Below are 18,991 nucleotides of genomic sequence, written 5' to 3'. Positions count from 1 at the left end.
CCTCCGCGACCCGACCCCGGATAAGCGGGAGAAGATGGATGGATTTGTACTTTCTCAAATCATAATTTCTCAGCTCATTCTTTCCTCCTTAAACCTCTTTCTTTCCAGCAAGTCAATATGAGGACAAAGAAGAACGTGAGTGCTGTTTGGACGGCATGAAAGATGTTCCTGTTTCATACAGCTGCGAGAGGCGCAGCGAGTACATCCTGGATGGTCTAGGCTGCATCAAGGCCTTCCTGAACTGCTGCAGGGAGATGGAAAGACAGCAGAATGAGAGGAGAGAGGACGCCCTGCACCTGGCTCGAAGTAAGAGACGCAGAAGATTCCTATAACTATTCAGATTGCTGCCTCTCTGAGATAAAATAGTAACCCTTTCTAATGGCTTCTTTAGCTGAGGTGGATGACGATTACACGGACAGCAGCGAAATTACCACTCGTACCACTTTCCCTGAAAGTTGGTTTTGGTATGAATACAAACTGGCTGAGTGCCAGAAAGGCACACCTCACTGGTAAGCATGGCGAGGCTCTAAAAACACCAAAATTTCTCTTCAAGTTTTAGGTTTTTTTGTGTTTTAAACTGACAACTGCCCTTTCTTCATTTCAGTGACCCCGTATCTATAGAGCGAAATGCTTCTTTGCCAGACTCAATCACAACCTGGCAGTTCACCGGCATCAGTATGTCAAGAACCCACGGTAAGGATTGTTTCTCTGCACAACTTACTTTTCTCTTTCTGTAGATGGACTTTGTTTTGGGAAGATACAGTAACAACAGCAGCATTTACAGCTTTATTCTGTCCCAGTTTTTTGTTTTATACATCAATGTTTGTCCCAACAATCCTTAGATGGTTTGAGCCTGCAAGTCCTACAGAAAAGTCACAACTCCATGAACGTATACACCACCGTCTTGTCCTCTTTCTTTTCCCTCTGCTTTGTGTTTGCTTTATCCTTTATGTTTAAGGTATCTGCGTGGCTGAGCCATTAGAAATCACTGTCCGGAAGAAATTCTTCATTGATCTCAGACTGCCGTACTCTGCTGTCCGTGGAGAGCAACTGGAAATTAAGGCAGTCCTCCACAATTACAGCCCTGAGCAAATCACCGTGAGTCAAAAACAGCAGTAAATATAGGATGGAAACACAGTGTGAGGCCAAAACGATAACAAAACTGACAGTTTACATGGTTTATATCCCCAATACCATCACTGTAAGTCTGAGTATTTTGCCCAAATGCTTTAGTATCAGGCTTGAAATATTGTGCAAAGGTGCTAGCATGGATGGAGATGGATAAAACAAACATATATCATCTACAGAAATAACTTCACAGAATAAATAGTTTCTGTCCATGACACAATGAGGGTTCTCCAAAGTGTCAACAATAAACTATCAAGGTGTTAAAGTGAAAGGAACCACTCATCTATGACATACAAGGTGTGTCAGAAAAGTACCAGTAAAGCACCCCTTCAGACGATCAACCAGCATGTCTACAGAGATCCCGCAGCGTTTGCTTCATTCAGTGCGCAAGAAGAGGTGAGAGTTGTGGCAGGACAAGTTGTGACTGCTTCACCGTGACAACGCGCCTGCTCACAATGTCCTGAGCATCCGACAGTTCCTGGCTGAGAAGAACATCGCTATGCTGGAGCAACCTCCCTATTCATCCCACCTGGCTCCGTGGGATTTTTTCCTCTTCCCCAAGCTCAAGGGGGTCATCAAGGGGACCCGTTTTGAAGACGTGGACGACATCAAGATGGCTGTGACAACGGAGCTGCAGAGGATCCTGGAAGAATCCTTCCAGGAGTGCATGGCGGCGTGACAGAGAAGGCTGGAGAAGTGTGTTAAACTCCAGGGGGATTACTTCAAAGGGGAAAAGTTGTAGTTTGTAGTTTGGATTTGAAATACATCTTTTGTGACACCAGTGCTAAAACTTTTCTGACACACCTCGTAGTATGGTTTTAGAAAAATTTGCTGGTATTTACAATAAAACTTTATGAAGAAGTGTAAAAAAAAAAAAAAAAAAGAGCAGGATTTGTCAGATTCTTGCTGCTTTGGCAATCCTCTTGGGTTCCACTACACACTGTTTCTGTGGCAGCACCATTTGTAGGATGAATGAATACAGGTGGATGGATTTGAGACGGCTGTTTTATAGCTTAAACATCAAGGGGACTCTTCTCATATCTATTTTATTGGGGACGAGCGTATCCAAAAGTTTCCATCAGAATCCCACATACTGATGATGATGTGGTAAAGATGGGTCATTTTCAGAATTAGTGCACCATTCATTGGCTGGATGTCCCTGGGAAACATACCGTCCTTTTTTTTACAGTCTTACTTTAATTTGTCAAAGTCTAAATGTCTGTCTCTTTTTTTTTTCGTCCACCTCTCCATCTAAATCCCCATCAAGGTGCGCGTGGATCTGAAGGAAGAGACCAATTTGTGCAGTGCGGCTTATAAGCGTGGGAAGTTTCGTCAGGAGGTCCAAGTTGGACCCCAAACCACACGAGCTGTACCATTCATCATAATCCCCATGAGGAATGGAAAATTCCCTATTGAGGTCAAAGCAGCAGTTAAAGAGTCATACCTCAATGATGGAATCAGAAAGATGCTTCTGGTGGTGGTAAGAGACAGACTCTTTATTAGTGTCAGAGCTTGGTATGCCATATTAGAGGTAATAGAAATGTTTGACCGGCAATAAAATAATGCATGTTTAAACTGCATTTACATTTCAGACCAGTAGCTGTCTGGCATGCATGTTCTGTGACTACTTGATGCCATATCTGATTCACTTGGCTCTGTTTTTGTGCAATTTTCTAATTAAACTAAAATAAAGATTAAGAAATATATTATTAAATATTGAAAATTCCAACATGCAAAACCTTGCATATTGTCACACAGCAGTGTCATCCATTCAAAGATGGTTTTTACTCCTTATGTGCCGTTGAACTGTTATTTTTCCAGTCTGAGGGCGTACTGATAAGATCCTCCAGAAATGTACCCCTTGACCCTGCAAATAAAGGTGTAGGTAAGTTTGCCAATGAAGCAGCAGCAGGTAGCTAAAAAGCGTAATATCTGCCTCTGTTTTTCTATCTGTGAATCCTCTAACTTGTGTCTTTTCTTAGGCGGTAAACAGGAAGAAACTATCAACAGTGAAATTCCTACAATGGATTTGGTTCCAGGCACACCCATGAGCACATTAATTTCTCTAACAGGTGAAGTCAAGATACTTATTTTACTCAAAGTGGAAGACTATCTTATATAAGAGCACAGTTTGTTTACATAAGATTGGTCAATGTAACTGATGATTGATTTAACAGCATCATCCATCAATCTACGCACACGTTGATACAAATGCAAAGAAACTGATTCACCCATTGCATTGCATCTGCATGTATGCTATATTTACTTTGTGCTGGCTTGTTATTAAAGGGTGATTTTGGGGGGGTATATTGTCACAGAGTGCCAGTAAAATCTTGTTTTGTATTCTTAGCTGGTACCAATTGAAGTCTTTCATTCATATTTCATAATCATAACTGGCCAACTCAGTGGTTTTCTTCGTCTACACAGGAAGAGAACATATGAATGATCTGTTTGATAACGCCATCAGTGGGAACTCTATGGGTACTCTGATCAGACAGCCTTACGGCTGTGGAGAGCAGAACATGATCCGTATGACCCTCCCCGTCATCGCAACCGTGTTTTTGGACAAAACCAACCAGTGGGAAACTGTCGGCTTTAGGAGACGGAATGATGCCCTCCAACACATAAAAACAGGTAGGCTCACACAAAATCCTCCTAAAACTGGTATCAAAGATTCAGTAGACAGTTCAATGGGGAGTTAGTAAAATGTTTGTGTGTGTCCAGGCTACACGACTCAGCTTACATTCCGTAAAAACGATGGGTCTTTCACTGTGCATCATGCTTACCAAAGCAGCACCTGGTGAGACATCCAGAAACTTGTGAACTCATGCATTATTGTTTCCACGTTCTCCTTTAACTCAGTTTATGTACGAATATATAAACAACCTGAGGCAAATGCAAAGCTACTCCACCATCTCTCCTCTCCTCTGTTAGGCTGACAGCCTATGTTACCAAGGTGTTCTCCATGGCCTATAATCTGGAGGCAACGCAAAGCAGCGTGATATGTGACGCCATCAAGTATCTCATTCTCAAAGCAAAGCAACCCGATGGCATGTTTGTAGAACTCGGATACGTGTACAGTCGAGGAATGATTGTGAGTGCACTGATTTCAGTAACATCAGTTAATAAACCTGGCTCCTAACAAAAACAACAAAATGACACATTTGTATATATGTGTGTGTGCTTTGTTAGGGTGATGTGCAGGGTTCAGACTCAGACGCCTCCATGACAGCCTTCTGCCTCATCGCCATGCAGGAGTCACGCACAATATGTTCTTCCACTGTTGGCGTGAGTACCTCAGCCTGAAACAAGGTTTTCTCTTCTACCTCTTTTCTTTATTTCAGGACAGATGGGAAGTACAGTGTAAGTAAGAAGTCAAGGACCTGGAAAGTGACTTGTAATCTTTAGCTCACAAGGATTTATACATATTTACCCAATCGCTGCAAGACCTACATATGTTTAAATGTAACAGAATCTTTTTCTTTTACCTCTTGCGCTTCTTCTTATTGCCTAGTTGTTGTTGTTTTTTTTAATGGCAAACTTGCTATTGTACCCTATGGACAACATCATAACTTTAAAGTCTAACATTTGCGATGGTCCAGTACTTAATCATGGAGATACCAAAACAAACTTCCATTGTTTGCCTCCCTGTCTCTAACTACTCCTTAATACTGGACTCCTTTGCATTACCAGAATCTTCTTTTCTATAGTTACTGATCAGTTTGCGCAAACCAAAAAAACCAACATACATTTGCATACTTAGCATATCTAGCCTCCGAAACAGTTTTGTCTCTATTTATTTGCCTTAACCCTTTATAGTTCATTGTTTGGCCATGAATCTGCAACCTTATTATCTTATTTCATTTTGGTATATGTTTTTAAATTCAGGTGTGTTGCAGTCACAAGTTACAGTTGTTTTTCTTCATGTCTTTGGTCACTCACACCTACTGTTTTGTTGGGTTTTTTTGTATGCTGACCATTTCTTTTTGGTTATAGTGATTTTTAGGTACAGCTCTGGCCATATTTTGGTACACAGTTTAGGCATTAGGGAGCTAAAGAGAATCCATATGCATTTAATTTGTAACTTTTCATGGTATCAGGACACCTCAAAGATCACAAACATATGAGCTCGATCTTGGGATTTAGCGTTACAGCTTCGGATTGACTGTCTTCTGTACAGAGTTTGCCGAGGAGTATTGACGAAGCAGTCTCCTACCTGGAGAAGCGACTGCCCAGCATCACCAACCCTTATGCCGTTGCCATGACGTCATATGCGCTGGCCACTGAAAAAAAACTGAACAAGGCAGTCCTCTACCAGTTTGCCTCCTCAGGTTTTCTTTACACAACATTCCTAAAAGTGCTTTTTTTTTTTCAAAACAAATCAATGATGACAAGACAGACAGATGCAAAGATAAACAAGAGGATCGAGGAACTTGGTAGTCAGTGAAGCTTGTCACAAGTACAAAATAGTAATAAAGATTTGTGTTTGCTTGTGTGTCTTCAACAGACCAATCCCACTGGCCTGTACCTAAGGATCATATTTTCACATTGGAAGCCACAGCTTATGCTCTTCTGGCTCTCGTAAAGGTTGAGGTGAGCACATACAAGAGCTCTAATTCCTGTTAAGACTGTAAAAGAGCGAAGACGAGCATTTCTCTTGTCTATTAGGTTTTCTAAAAACAGATCAGTGCAAAATGAAGGTCAATGTATGTTTTTCACAATTACTTTTTCTATTACTTTTACACTTGTGTCATTTTCTACCAATAGCAGATTCAGTATAATAAGTACTATTTGATACTATGATTAATGAATGGAAAACAGGTTTAGATGTTCACCATCATACTTTAACATGCTATGTTCACATTTATTTATCATAAAATGGAAATCTCGCTAGTTTTTTTCAAGTTTCTGAAAGTTCTATGGTAAACTTTGACCCGATGATGGCAATAGAATAAATCTGAGTATTAGATTTAGACTGTAATATTTGTCCAGCAGAGACTTTGAAAGTCTGTTGCACATTTAACAACAACCCATCCATTATTTGCAAAAAAAAAAAATCTTTCACCTGGAATTACAAATGTCAGCTTGATTTTGGAGCTCAAGGATCAACACAGTCAGGGGGCTTCATCTTCATGAATATCTGCACAAAATTCCATTAAGAGATTCATCTATTATATCTTGAAATATTTAAGTAATTGCTAAAAAATACTACAGGTTTTACTGGCATCCTCAACACACATATATGGAGAAGTATTACCAGATCTTTGGAATGATAGTTAAAAAAAAAAAAAGAAAAAAACATTAATTTCATTTTAAAGATAAGACTTTTTGCAGGTGTATGTATAAATAATGGCTCATTCAGTCTAAAACACATTCACTTGTGTGCGTTCTCTTATGGGTACACATAAACTTTTAAGCCGCCTATTAAATGAAAGTAGCTCACTTGTTACAGGACAAAGTATATTCAGACATCTGCGTTCATTAAAATGATTTGAACGAGCTTTTCTTGCCTTCTGCTATTGAAGGCCTTTCAAGAAGCCAAACCGATTGTGCGATGGCTCAGCCAACAGCAGAAGGTGGGCGGAGGATATGGATCAACTCAGGTAACACACAACTCCCTCATCCTGGATACGTTCATGTGTGTCAAAACTTTAATTGTTTTTCTCAGCAACTCTGGGCTGAAATCAAGGACGATTGATGTGGTGTTTTTTTCAGGGCTGATATCAATTATTAATGATCAATGACACTGATAACTGATATCTGGAACTGATAATTGCATTTAAAGGTAAAATTTTGGTGTCAAAATGTAGAATGACAAAAATTCCAAACCAAAACTTCGTCAGAAATGAATTAGTTTATTTATGGTTCACGTATGTTTAATTGATTAAAAGATAGCTTTTCAACATTTATCCTTCAGAGTTGATTGACTGTATATAATTAACAACAAATCAAACAGTGCTGTGGGTTGGACTTTTCTTGACACTTTGAGGAAATTCAAGGTATCCAGTAGCTCAGGGGTGTCGAACTCTGGTCCTCGAGGGCCGCAATCCTGCATGTTTTAGATGTTTCCCTCTTCCAACACACCTGATTCAAATGATCAGCTCATCATCAAGCTCTGCAGAAGCCTGATAATGATCCTGATCATTTGAATCAGGATCATCATCAAGCTCTGCAGAAGCCTGATAATGATCCTGATCATTTGAATCAGGTGTGTTAGAAGAGGGAAACATCTAAAACTTGCAGGATTGCGGCCCTCGAGGACCAGGATTCGACACCCCTGCAGTAGCTCGTTCGTGTTGTATTCAAGAACCATAAGAAAACCAATGTACGAAAGAACTTGCAAATCATGCTGGTTGAAGAAATACGGGGCTGACATTATTGATATTTACAGTAAAGGTGCAAATGTTAATGAAGGTGCAAAAATCACAGGTATTTACAGTCATAATAGATACGTATTTCATCTGTCCATTTTTATCAGGAATCAGTGTTCAAAATACAAATAATAATAAATATGCAGGATATCAGGTTCGATAATCAACTGATGAGTGGCCTCTTGGTTATGTCTCTTCCCAGGCTACTATAATGGTGTACCAGGCTGTATCAGAGTACTGGGCCACTGCTTAAGAGCCAGAGTACGATCTGGATGTGGACATTTTGCTCCCAGGCAAGTCACTGATTGACAAGTACAACATCAACACAGAAAACCACTATTCCACTAGAACAGCTAAGGTAAGAACCCACGGTGCCTCATTAAAGCTACATTAATCAGCTTTCTGGCCATACTGAGCAGAAAAGTATTAGTATAAGCTATCAGTCTTTTTCATGTTTCAGCACCCTTGTTCCTCTACACTTCAAACTATGAATTAGAACTATTAAAACACAGTCATAGCATTTTGTATGCAGCATGACAAACAGCACTGATGAACTGATTTTGTTAGGTGCTGTACAAGTCTTGTGATAACTTGAATGATTTTAGCCGATGCTACAGCAAGCAGCGGTACCTGATGGATGCATTTGCAGAGCAGCATCTTTACATCAGCTCTGAACTTGAGGTTTATCATTTAGCTATGATAATTGACTGATATATTCAGTCATCTTTTTTAGTGATTAAATGCTTTGGTGTAGGCAAAGTATTGTTTCTAGTAGAGTGACTATCTTGTTTGCCGAAGTGTGTGGCTGAACATGATGAGCCTCATTCAAGGTACCGAATGAAGAGGCTTCAGAATCCTATAAGGCATTTCTCATTGTCTCATGCGCCAAAATGTGTAACAGCTAACTTGATCCAATGCACAAAAATGTATTTGTTTCACAACGAAAGCTGTAAAATTCTGAGATGGCTACATCTGACTTGCGAGTGTCTTTAGTGTCATTTTAAATGTTGGCCAATATAAGTTGTGTTCTTGTTCTTTATTTGGAAACATATCAAAGAAATGCTTGCTGTCGCCGTACTTTGCATTATATTTAAAGGGGCTTTCTGGTAAAAATAAAGTGTTTTACCTTGTTTACATGTCCCTATCTATGGTGTTTTTTTGTTTTTTTCTAAATATGCTACAGGACATTTTCACCCTTCTCCTTCCAGACTTCTTGTGTTTCATATGTAACAAAGCCAAAGAACCAATCCTGTCAGTTTATGGAATAGGGCTCTCTGTATCGTCCTTTTTCATTACAACATTACAACTTGCCATAGTGTAACGTAGAACAGTTTGAGCAGAGTCGTAGGTGAACCGGAGCAGCCACGAGTGGGAAGGGGTGGGTGGAGAAAGAAAGTAGGAACTATGTGGGTGGAAGTCTGCTTTTAAGAGTTAAAACAACAACCAATGAGAGAACTTAACCAACAACTTCAGCGCTTTGTGGGATATTCACAATTTTTATAAGCGGTTTTCTGCAACACGTCCCACTTGGTAACCTACAGACTGCTGCGATTCTGGTTTTAAGATTAACATCCAACAGTGACAAACCAGTCCTGAACAGAGCTGAGTTCTCAAGGATTTGTTGCCCTAAGTGACTTTTTTGCTACATTATACCTATTATACCTTACTTTAAGTGTTTAAAATATAGATTTCTCTCACTTTTGTGCTTTTGAGTTCCCAACATTCTCATATTTCAAGTGATATCTTTGTATGTGCCTGTAAATGTTTGTTTTCCCATATACCTATTTTACCTCTCAACAGTTCAACGGTATAAACAAGGATATAAAAGTGACCGCTACGGGAACAGGAGAAGCAATGTTTAGGGTAAATACAACGCTCTGTTTTGTATTGTTGCATGCTTTTTAAATCTTAGATAAGACAAAATGCAGTTTTCATTATGCAATGGAAATGTTACAGCAGACCCAGGAACATGTAGAGAACCACCAAGAATGATCCAGCAGCAGACCAAGATGCAGTGCTGACCTTCCACTGAGTCTAAAAGCAGCACAGTGTCTGTGCCAATTCTCACTGGGATTTTTTTTTGACAAGAAATGATATACACACACCACATATTTCTAGTGCAAAGCCACCTACATTACAGAACGGTGTCATGTGTCACCTGATTTTTTTTCCCACATTTTGCTAACAGCAGTGGTGTTCGGAAAGTACATTTAGTCTTATTTAGATTTTCTGAAACAATATTTAGGAGAAGAGGAGAAGAGTTACTTTTGTAAATTTAGATTTTGAATTTATCTTAGGCTGGGGCTACAAGGTGGATCGGTGGTTAGTATCGTCACCTCGCAGCTAGTAGATTCCTGGTTCACATCCCGGTGAAAACACCCGGGATCTTTCTGTGTGAGAGTTTGCATGTTCTCCCCATGCAGCGTGGGTTCTCTCCGAGTTTTCCAGCTTCCTCCCACAGTCCAAAAAACATGTTGAGGTTAATTGGTGATTCTAAATTTTCTGTAGGTGTGAATGTGAGTGTGCTTGGTTGTCTGTCTCTCTGTGTAGCCCTGTGATAGACTGGTGACCTGTCCAGGATGTCCCCTGCCTTCACCCTGAGTCAGCTGGAGGATTAAGTGGTGTATAGATAATGGGTGGATGGATGGATATATCGCTGAGTCTCCAACTATTCTCTTTCACATTTCAAGCAGCACTTTTGTCTCTGTGACAGATGGTGTCGCTGTATTATGCCCTGCCAAAGGAAAAGGAGAGCGACTGTGAGATGTTCGACTTGAATGTGCAGCTCGTTCCAGGTTGTTTTCCCACTTCCTTCCATCTCTTTCTTTCTTTTGCTGTCGGCCTTTGCTAAACTGGTCTTTAGCTCGCTTGTATTTTCTGTATTTTGCCGTTCTGAGAAGAAAAAAATAGATACAATAAACTAACACTTTATCCTGCAGTGAAAATGAGTGAGGATGAGAGGATATACAAGCTAACAATAGAAGTTATGTAAGTACCATCCAGAACTCTTACCACAAAGTGTTACAATAACATGGGTTATACAGGCATAACCACTTCTTGTTGTTAAGTTCATGCACACTCTATTTTTGATTTACTGTTGTATTTCTAATGTTTATTTTTCACTTTTAGTTTCTGTCTCTCTTGTGCCTGATTTCCAGTTCAACAGGCTGAGAATTGTTGCTGCTTTTCTAGTTCTACCTCACTTGTGTTTCCTCATTGTTAAAAATGATGAGATATTTCACAGCTTCATGAAGGCTGTTGGATCAGACATTATTAGGACTTTACCTTTTTCTCATCCGTCGTGTGCAGGTTTAAGAACAAGCAGCGCAATACAACCATGTCGATCCTGGACATCGGTTTGCCAACCGGCTTTACTTTCAACAAAGACGACCGGAAGAGCGTAAGAGCTTATATGCAGACAAATACGCAGTTACAGACCATTTCAAAACACATCAGATTTGTACTAACTAGTTATTTTTCAATACTGTGTGTTTGTGTAGTTGGCTGAAGGACGAGCCCGCACCATTGCAAAATATGAGATGGACAAAGTTCTGTCCGAAAGAGGCTCGCTCATCATCTTCCTGAACAAGGTGAAAGGATCTTTGTGGCTCCCTTCCTCAAACTGAAATAACTTTAAGTTACGTTGGCAAGAACATTGAAGATTTCTTCGTGCTTCATACTGGCCCAGCGGTGCTTTGATTTATTGAAGAACTGTAGGTACTTTAAGAGCGCCCTAATGGGAATCTTTCCCCAAAATACTTTCTCTATGTCTGAGTAAAGCTCAGTCCACCCTAATTACAAAAATGATCATAGATAGTTGTGCTTTCAAAAATGATACATTCAGCAGCAGTCTGGTTTTCCTTAGTCCAAGTTCACCATAGACTGCTTTTATTGGAACTACAGTGTATTCTTTTAGACAACATCTGTACAAAAACGTGTCAGAAGCGAAGACAGCTCTGTGTATGGTGCATTTCAGTCATTACTTTTCCTTTGTACTGCAGATTTCTAACATACGGTCAGAGGAGATCTCTTTCAGGATCCATCAGGAGATGAAAGTGGGCGTCTTGCAACCAGCTGCCGTGTCGGTCTATGAATACAATGACAGTGAGTCTCAGAGGTGCCCAATGTAAAGACATATAAACTCAAACTAACATACTTGTGCTTGTTGCATGAATATTGTCTGATCTTCCAACTCATGTGGCGCATCAATCCATGTGCAATATAACTATGGTCTTCCCAACATGTGTAATATTATACGTGTACACTACATAATACATGCAATACCTACTCCGAGTATTTATTATTTTGTGTGCTTTTTATAATGTGTATTTATCTTACTCCTGTAATGTATGTTTGTCATATAGCTTGTCATACTTATATTCTTTACCTTTTCCTTTTTGTGGGTGTTGAGAAATGCAAAAAGAATTCCGAGGTACCTGCACTGAAATGTATTCTGTATCTATTCTACTCCATACTGTACAATTAAGATATTCAATGCATATTTGCTGATGAGCTGTGATCCTGTCATCAATCAATACAAAATATTTTTCAACCTTTGGTTTTGTTGTTACAGAGAAACATTGTGTGAAGTTCTACCACCCTGAGAGGAGACATGGAGAGTTACTGAAGCTCTGTAAGGGTACAGAATGCACATGTGCCGAAGGTAAACAAAATGACATGAACTACTTGTCCAAGCGTAAATGTGTTAAATTTGGAACTCATGAAGAAACACTCAAAAAAAAAAAAAAACACACACACACATTGCATAGCCACTGTTTTTGATGACTGCAGCGATGCATCTTGGCATGCTGTCCGCCAGCTTCTGACATTGTTCTACTGTCACAGCAGCCTATTCCAGTTGCACAAATTCAAACAAATTTGTTTTATTTTTGGGCTTGTGGTTCGCCGTTTTGCGTTTGACAATTTTCCACAGGTTTTCAATTGGATTTAGATCTGGTGGTTGAGCAGGCCAAGGCATGGTGTGAATATTCTGTTTCTCCATCCAGGCTTTAACTGACCTTGCCCTGTGGCAAGGGGCATTCTCTTGTTGGAAAATCCAGTCATTGGAGGCAGGAAAAAGTTTTCCAACTGATAGAAGAAGACTGTTTTCAAGAGTAGCCCTGTATATGACCTGGGGTCCGTTTCACAAAGCTGGTTCAACAAACTCTGAGTCTAATCCTGAACTCTGAGTTCATCACCTCTGAGATAGGAAACTCAAGGTATCCAGTAGCCTGGAAGGAGTTTCCGGTTCCAGAACAGCGGATTTGATTTAGTTAATCAACTCAGAGTAGTTTCACCTGGAGTTAAGCGCGTGCACCACAACTATAAAAAGCCAGCATCGATTGGGCCCCGATTCGACGAGTCAATGGGGAAGCGAAGGGCTGCGTTTTTCACCCCACTAGAATTGGAACTCTTAATGCGCTCATACGGCGAGTTTGAACAACGCAGCCCTCCGCTTCCCCGTTGCCATGGTGTCTCTTTTCCAGTAAAGAAAAGCCAAAATTGACAATAGGCACTCAAATAACTAGACATTTAAAAAAGTAATAATAAATAAAAATTGCTAAATTATAAAATGCTTTTTTGTTGTGGTTGAAAAGAACAATTAAAAAAAAAACAAAAAAAACAAAAAACGGATAAACAAAATATGGCAGCAAGGGTTCCAAAAACGATAGAATACTTGAATGTTCAAAAAGTAGAAAAATGTAATTTGCCGCAAATCCTGTAAAATATTATTTTTAACTGTTCAAGTTGAACGTCTCTAAAATTTCTTTATTTTTTGACAAGGGACTGCTGAATTCCTGCCAGGTTGGCCAGTACAGTTTCAGTAGCAGCGCGGTGAGGAGTGTTCACAAATCCTCCTCTGCGTCTGCTCTGGTAGTTGTTCTGGGCCATGATGTTTGAAACAGAAGATCTGCAGAAACAGAGCAGTTGATGGTTGTTAAGATAAGATGAGATGAGATAAAATACGATATATTGAAATAAGATACAATAAAATTAGATGAGAAATGATAAGATATGATAAGAGTTAGATAAGATACAATAAAATAGGACAAGAAACAATAAAATATGATAAAAAAATAAGATGAGCTAAGATAAGATGAAATAAGATATCACAAGATACAATAAAGATACAACAAAATAAGACGAGAAACAACAAGATACAATAAAGTAAGATACGATGAGATAAGATTCAGTACAATAAGATAAGACAACATAAGATAAAATAAGACAAGATAAAACATGATACAATAAAATGAGATGAGATACAATAAAATAAGATACCATAAGCTAAGCTAAGATACAGTAAAATAAGATACATTAAGACAAGCAAAGATAAGATACAATAAGATAAGATAAGATAAAACCTCATTAATCCTGAAGAAAATTCTTACCACCTACTGCAGGCTGTTTGTAAAGATGATGACTTCCTTCCTTTCCTTCTGGTTATCGGTTGTGTTGGATAGACTTCTAACGCTGATTAGATTATTATTATTATTATGCCAGTTTCTCCGGGTGTGTAACAGTCATATCTGTATGCCAAGTTCTAGAACTCTGCCGTTCATATTTTCTACTGAACCACAAGTCTGATTTTGTACACATATTTATTGGCGTATGTCGACAACCTGATCTGCTTCAAACATAGCAGGTGCATCGCTGGTCACCTCTGGAAGCAGACTGTCAAGTTTAAAGCAGATCTGATAACCAGACACACCAATATTTAGCTTCCAGGATGCAGAACATATCTTAATTTGGGTGTTGGAAGAAAATAATTGCATTTCCACTCTTTATTGTAACAGTCAGGGTAGTTTTAAAAGTCTCTAACCATTAACATAAATAATTTTAAGTATTTTACTTTGCCAAATTTCAGGTTGCATTCATTGCACAGTAAAAACAAACAAAAAAAAATCAAATGAAAAAGTCATATCAAACTGTATGAGATTACAGCAAAAGAGAGATTTTATTGTTATTATTTTATCATGTGTGATTTTAGGGACAGTGAAGATCCAGTTCTTGGGGTATGTGGAGCAATTTAACAAAATAGTTGTTTCTGTTACCAAAGCCGCATGAATTACAGATGAGAAGCACTTCACCTGTCACCAAATAGTTGCACCGATAATGCAAAATGATGATGTTTGATAACACAGTGTCCAAATCTGTGAGTTTTGCCAGAGTGAATCCTTAACACAGAATACGGAATAAACAGTATAAACGAAGGTTAGAACGACATGCATTCATACATGTATGCTTGTAGCAAACAAAGCTACTTATTGATTTATCAAATGCGCATTCCCATTTTGACTTCCAGAAAACTGCAGTATGCAGCGAAAGGAACAAATCAGCAACGACGACCGTTCTGCAAAGGCTTGTGAAATCACAGACGCCGGGAAAATAGATTTTGGTAAGAGTGAGTGACTAGAATGAACGAATGACTGAGTAAGCAACTGAACTGACACCCTGCGACTTGTCTCCCCTCAGTTTACAAAGTAGGAGTGGAAAACTTTAAAGACGGTTTGACCACTGACATCTACGGAGTGCGTGTGCTGGAAGTCATTAAGGAAGGTGGGTGCAAATCTTTTCTTTATGGTCATTTTTCCTCCCTCTAGTGTTTCTATGTAGAAATCTTAGCATTTTCAATACCAGTAAGAAACAATTCATCTCTAGGAATGTTGTGCTATTATGAAGAAGTTACAGTACATAGTGTTGCTCCTCACCAGGAGGGTGTTGGGTCTTTATCTCATTTGAGTAGCCCAAAGTTTAATTTTAAAAAAGGCTGTATGTGTATAACATCTATTTCCCAGATTATCTTTTTAACCAAACAGTAAAAAGTCGTAACTGTTTATACACGATTTCAATATGTTGTTGAGTGCAGCAGCAATACCTTCATAAAGTCACTAATTTCTCAGGTATTCTCTCATCCTACCTTACATTTCAATCACAGGGAGTACTGATGTGGGTGCACAAAATCAACTGCGCACATTTCTCAGTTATCAGCACTGCAGAGAGGCTCTGGATCTGAAAACAAATAACACCTACCTTATAATGGGCACCTCCAAAGATATTCACGCAACCAGCGTCACAGCATCAGGCGGCCAGCAAAACTCGTGAGTCTGTTTTTACAGTTTCCCTGCTTTCTGTTACTGCACATACTGTACCTTTCCCACACTGTCTGATGTGCTGGTGCTTCCGAGTTACACGACCAGTGCAAAGTGGACGGTCTTGCATGCACACACTTCTTTTTTGGTCATGTGCTGTAGGTGCGGCAGAAAGACAGGTGAGTGATGGAGAACATTACAGCATTACCTATAATACTTCAGAATTTAAAAATGCATGCAACATGTTATAGACCGTAGAATACCTCTATGAAGACCTAATGCATTTTCCACTTTGTTTGCTCAGATTCCAGTATGTGCTTGGTGAGAGAACCTGGATCGAGTACTGGCCCACTGTTGCGGAGTGCCAGACCCAAGAATACCGACCCACCTGTTTAGGCATAGAGGAAATGGTCGAGGTGTACACAGTGTTTGGATGTCCGCAGAAGTGAAACAAAATAAAATGCCTTGACTGTTTTTTTATTTTACATTTTTCCTATTATGTAAATCACTGATTGCATACTGAGATGGGATGCAGAAGTCCTAATATTATAATACATTCTGCTGAATTTAACTGTCTTTGTCTTTATTGCGCTCTCTTTGCCTTACACAAAGTTGCCAAATGGGGGAATTATTATTATTGTTGTTTTTTATCTTGTTAACATGTCCATATGGTGTTTTTTTAATTTTTAATATGCTAGTAGAAACATCATGATTAAAATAAGCCGTCAGCATCATGGTTGACCAGTTCCACCTTGAAACTTCTGTGCACCAATGACAAAAACACAGGTTCAGACTTCTGGAGTTTAATGCGTCACGGACTTAAGGAACCAATCCTGTCATCTAGTGGGGTGGTGCTTTCTGTATCATTATTCTTTAGAATCAGTTGTCAAGTAGCCATTGTGTCATGTAGTGTAGCAGGTGAGCTGCTGTGCTTGAGCTGCAGCGAGTGGTGGAGGGGTGAGTGGAGAGAGAGGTGGCAACTTCATAGATCTTCACATTCTAGAACAATAAACTTCTGCACGGGTAATTTTGGTGCACGGACGGGAGTTTTTAGCTTTTTAATCAGTGACTGGGGAGCATCTTTAAATCTATAGGGTTTGCATCCAGGCAGATTAAAGCAGCAACCAGATGGAAGAAACTTGGACCTCCTGAAGGGGTGATTGGGGTAAGCAAGGTTGGATTGGGTCTTCTTTGTAATTCTGGCTTCATACAGTTGGGAGAGGATGTTCTGATCAGTTCCTGCAATTTTGCTGTACATTATTAACAGTTCCCTCTATCCAAAGTGTAAGCCACCCAAATGAGCGATAGAAGAGAACATTACAACAGATTCAATAAAACGAGCATTGTTAAACTCTTATCAATATATGCAAACTTATGTTACTTGTGTGTAGCTTATCTGGTATTAGCCATTTTCAAGCCATGCACATCTTCTGGGTTTGCTTCCCTTGATGATATAAAATACGTATAAAAAGCATTCGTTTTACCCTCTACTTTTACAAGCCTTCTAGAGCCTACTGCAGAGTAGCATCAAGCCCGCAACATGATGATGCCATCACCATGCTTCACAGTGGGCATGGTGTGTTTGTGATGATGTGCAGCAATTCATGTTGCCAAACATAGCGTCTAGTCCAGGGGTTGGCAACCAACGGCTCTTTCGTTCCTCTGCTGCAGCTCCTTGTGGCTTTGGAAAAATAAATAATGAGCATTTAATTTAAATGTCTTTTATTTTAGTTTGTTACTTTTTAAAATGTAATTCTAAATTAGAAGATGATGGTGATCTTATAACGTTAAAATAAAACACGTTTAACTTGTTTGTCGCTCAAAATATGCGTCACAACTGCCGATGTGTGACACCTGCCGACACACGCAGTGTTGCCAACTTGGTGGTGTTCTCCCTAAATCTGGCAACTTTCCAAATCCTCTTGACCACTTTTTTTTTTTTTTTTTTGTCAAAAGCAACTAGCAACAAATCTATTGACTCTTTCTGCTGTTATTGGAGACTTTTCTGGTGTTTTGGAGACTCTGACGTGAAGACATGTATCGTTCTGCAGTTGCTGTCCTCAGCGAGCAGCAGCACTGCCGTGAGCTCCTCCCATCCCAAAGCGCTCACAGGTAGTCAGGAGTCTGGTCAGCAGTCTCAGCTGCAGTCAGCAGGACAACTAGGCATCATTTTTACTTCACTGCAGGTGGATAATTTAAGTTCAGCTTTTTATTTCATAAATACAAGGAGGACTCAAATAGACATTGAGTACTTTATTTGAAAGTAACCTTGAACCCAGCTGGGGTTTTTTTCGGAGTTCAAAATGTTTTTGTTCCATGCAGAAATACATTTTGGTTTTCTCTGTAGCAGTGCATTGATTTCATAAAGGCAACACACTATAGTTTTTCTTATACATAGCATAAAGTTTTTAAAAAATGCAGTGTTATCTTCATTTTAGATGTCAAAAGGGTTTTGTGACTCCTGGTGTTTTCTTTTCCATGGTCTAGTCTGATGGCCAGAAAACTCATCAGACTAAATAGCCTTCTTCCAGTTGATTCCAGAGTCTCCCATATGCCTTCTGGCAAACTGTAGTTAAGATTTAATATGAGGATTTTTTTATTTATTTTTTTAACTGTACTTTTTTCTTTGTAACTCTCCAAGGAAAAATTTAAAAATTCTTTAAAAACTTGCAAAGGGGGTAAATACCTTTTATAGGCACTGAATCTGGTTTGTAAGCCACCCCTATCAGATAATAAATAAGACTGTGAGACTGTAGGGAGGAGAAGCAGGAGGAGGGAGGCAGGTGCATGAAAGAAGTGCTGCAGAGCAGTACAGTAATGGCAGATATGGGATCAGGCAGGAGGATGGACCAGACGCAGCTTTGGCTGTTGGCCTCTCTGGCGTTTTTCTCTGTGATTTCTCACACTCGTGGATCCCCACTGTAAGTAGACTTGCCTTACAGTACCTTCTTCCCTGAATGCCTGTTGATAGATAAAAAATGAAAGGGTCAAAACTCCCTGTTGTCTTTACAATTGCATTTTAAACTAATGTCACTTATCCTTATTTCTGACGTGTTTATTAATATTACCCAGTATCTACTGCACGGTCTGCACTCCTCACTATCAGTGGATCATTACACAACTGAAGCAAAGATGTGTGCAAAAAACAGAACAAAAAAGACACAAACAAGCAAAACTAACTGTGTTAAAACTTGAAAATTGCTAGATACTGTTTAATTGGCTAAATGTTATTGGAAATACTGCTAAAAAAATGTCTTTAAAAAGTCTTCCTGCATGATATACCAACCATATGCGGAAAGTTTAAAAAAAAAAAAAAAGTTCTACAGCAGTTTAAAAAAAATATAATGAGAGTCATAATAAGACAAAGGATTACTTGCATTTGCAATCAACTTTAGCGTT

The 18,991-nt window shown here is 39.3% G+C and overlaps 1 protein-coding gene across 1 annotated transcript in view; it reads left to right on the top strand.

Annotated features, from left to right (window-relative positions):
* LOC103374613 (complement C3-like) overlaps positions 1 to 16,163 on the top strand; it is a 33,210-nt gene extending 17,047 nt beyond the window's left edge. Inside the window, 26 exon segments of the mRNA XM_008304729.1 lie at positions 109 to 306; positions 392 to 509; positions 605 to 693; positions 959 to 1,098; positions 2,396 to 2,608; positions 2,950 to 3,013; positions 3,111 to 3,200; positions 3,556 to 3,762; positions 3,853 to 3,928; positions 4,063 to 4,222; positions 4,321 to 4,416; positions 5,309 to 5,459; positions 5,636 to 5,721; positions 6,654 to 6,731; positions 7,702 to 7,857; positions 9,300 to 9,362; positions 10,213 to 10,294; positions 10,439 to 10,487; positions 10,809 to 10,899; positions 11,000 to 11,089; positions 11,501 to 11,603; positions 12,073 to 12,162; positions 14,806 to 14,898; positions 14,976 to 15,059; positions 15,439 to 15,601; positions 15,897 to 16,163. Coding sequence (XP_008302951.1) covers positions 109 to 306; positions 392 to 509; positions 605 to 693; positions 959 to 1,098; positions 2,396 to 2,608; positions 2,950 to 3,013; positions 3,111 to 3,200; positions 3,556 to 3,762; positions 3,853 to 3,928; positions 4,063 to 4,222; positions 4,321 to 4,416; positions 5,309 to 5,459; positions 5,636 to 5,721; positions 6,654 to 6,731; positions 7,702 to 7,857; positions 9,300 to 9,362; positions 10,213 to 10,294; positions 10,439 to 10,487; positions 10,809 to 10,899; positions 11,000 to 11,089; positions 11,501 to 11,603; positions 12,073 to 12,162; positions 14,806 to 14,898; positions 14,976 to 15,059; positions 15,439 to 15,601; positions 15,897 to 16,041 — 2,975 coding nt within the window. The 3' untranslated portion in view covers positions 16,042 to 16,163.
* The last annotated feature ends 2,828 nt before the right edge of the window (positions 16,164 to 18,991 follow it).

The sequence above is a fragment of the Stegastes partitus genome, unplaced genomic scaffold (genome assembly GCF_000690725.1).
Source record: "Stegastes partitus isolate 25-593 unplaced genomic scaffold, Stegastes_partitus-1.0.2 Scaffold2303, whole genome shotgun sequence".
In the NCBI taxonomy this organism is placed as follows: domain Eukaryota; kingdom Metazoa; phylum Chordata; class Actinopteri; family Pomacentridae; genus Stegastes; species Stegastes partitus.
Note: the sequence above shows the minus strand (reverse complement) of the source record. Positions and strands in the feature narration are given on the sequence as shown.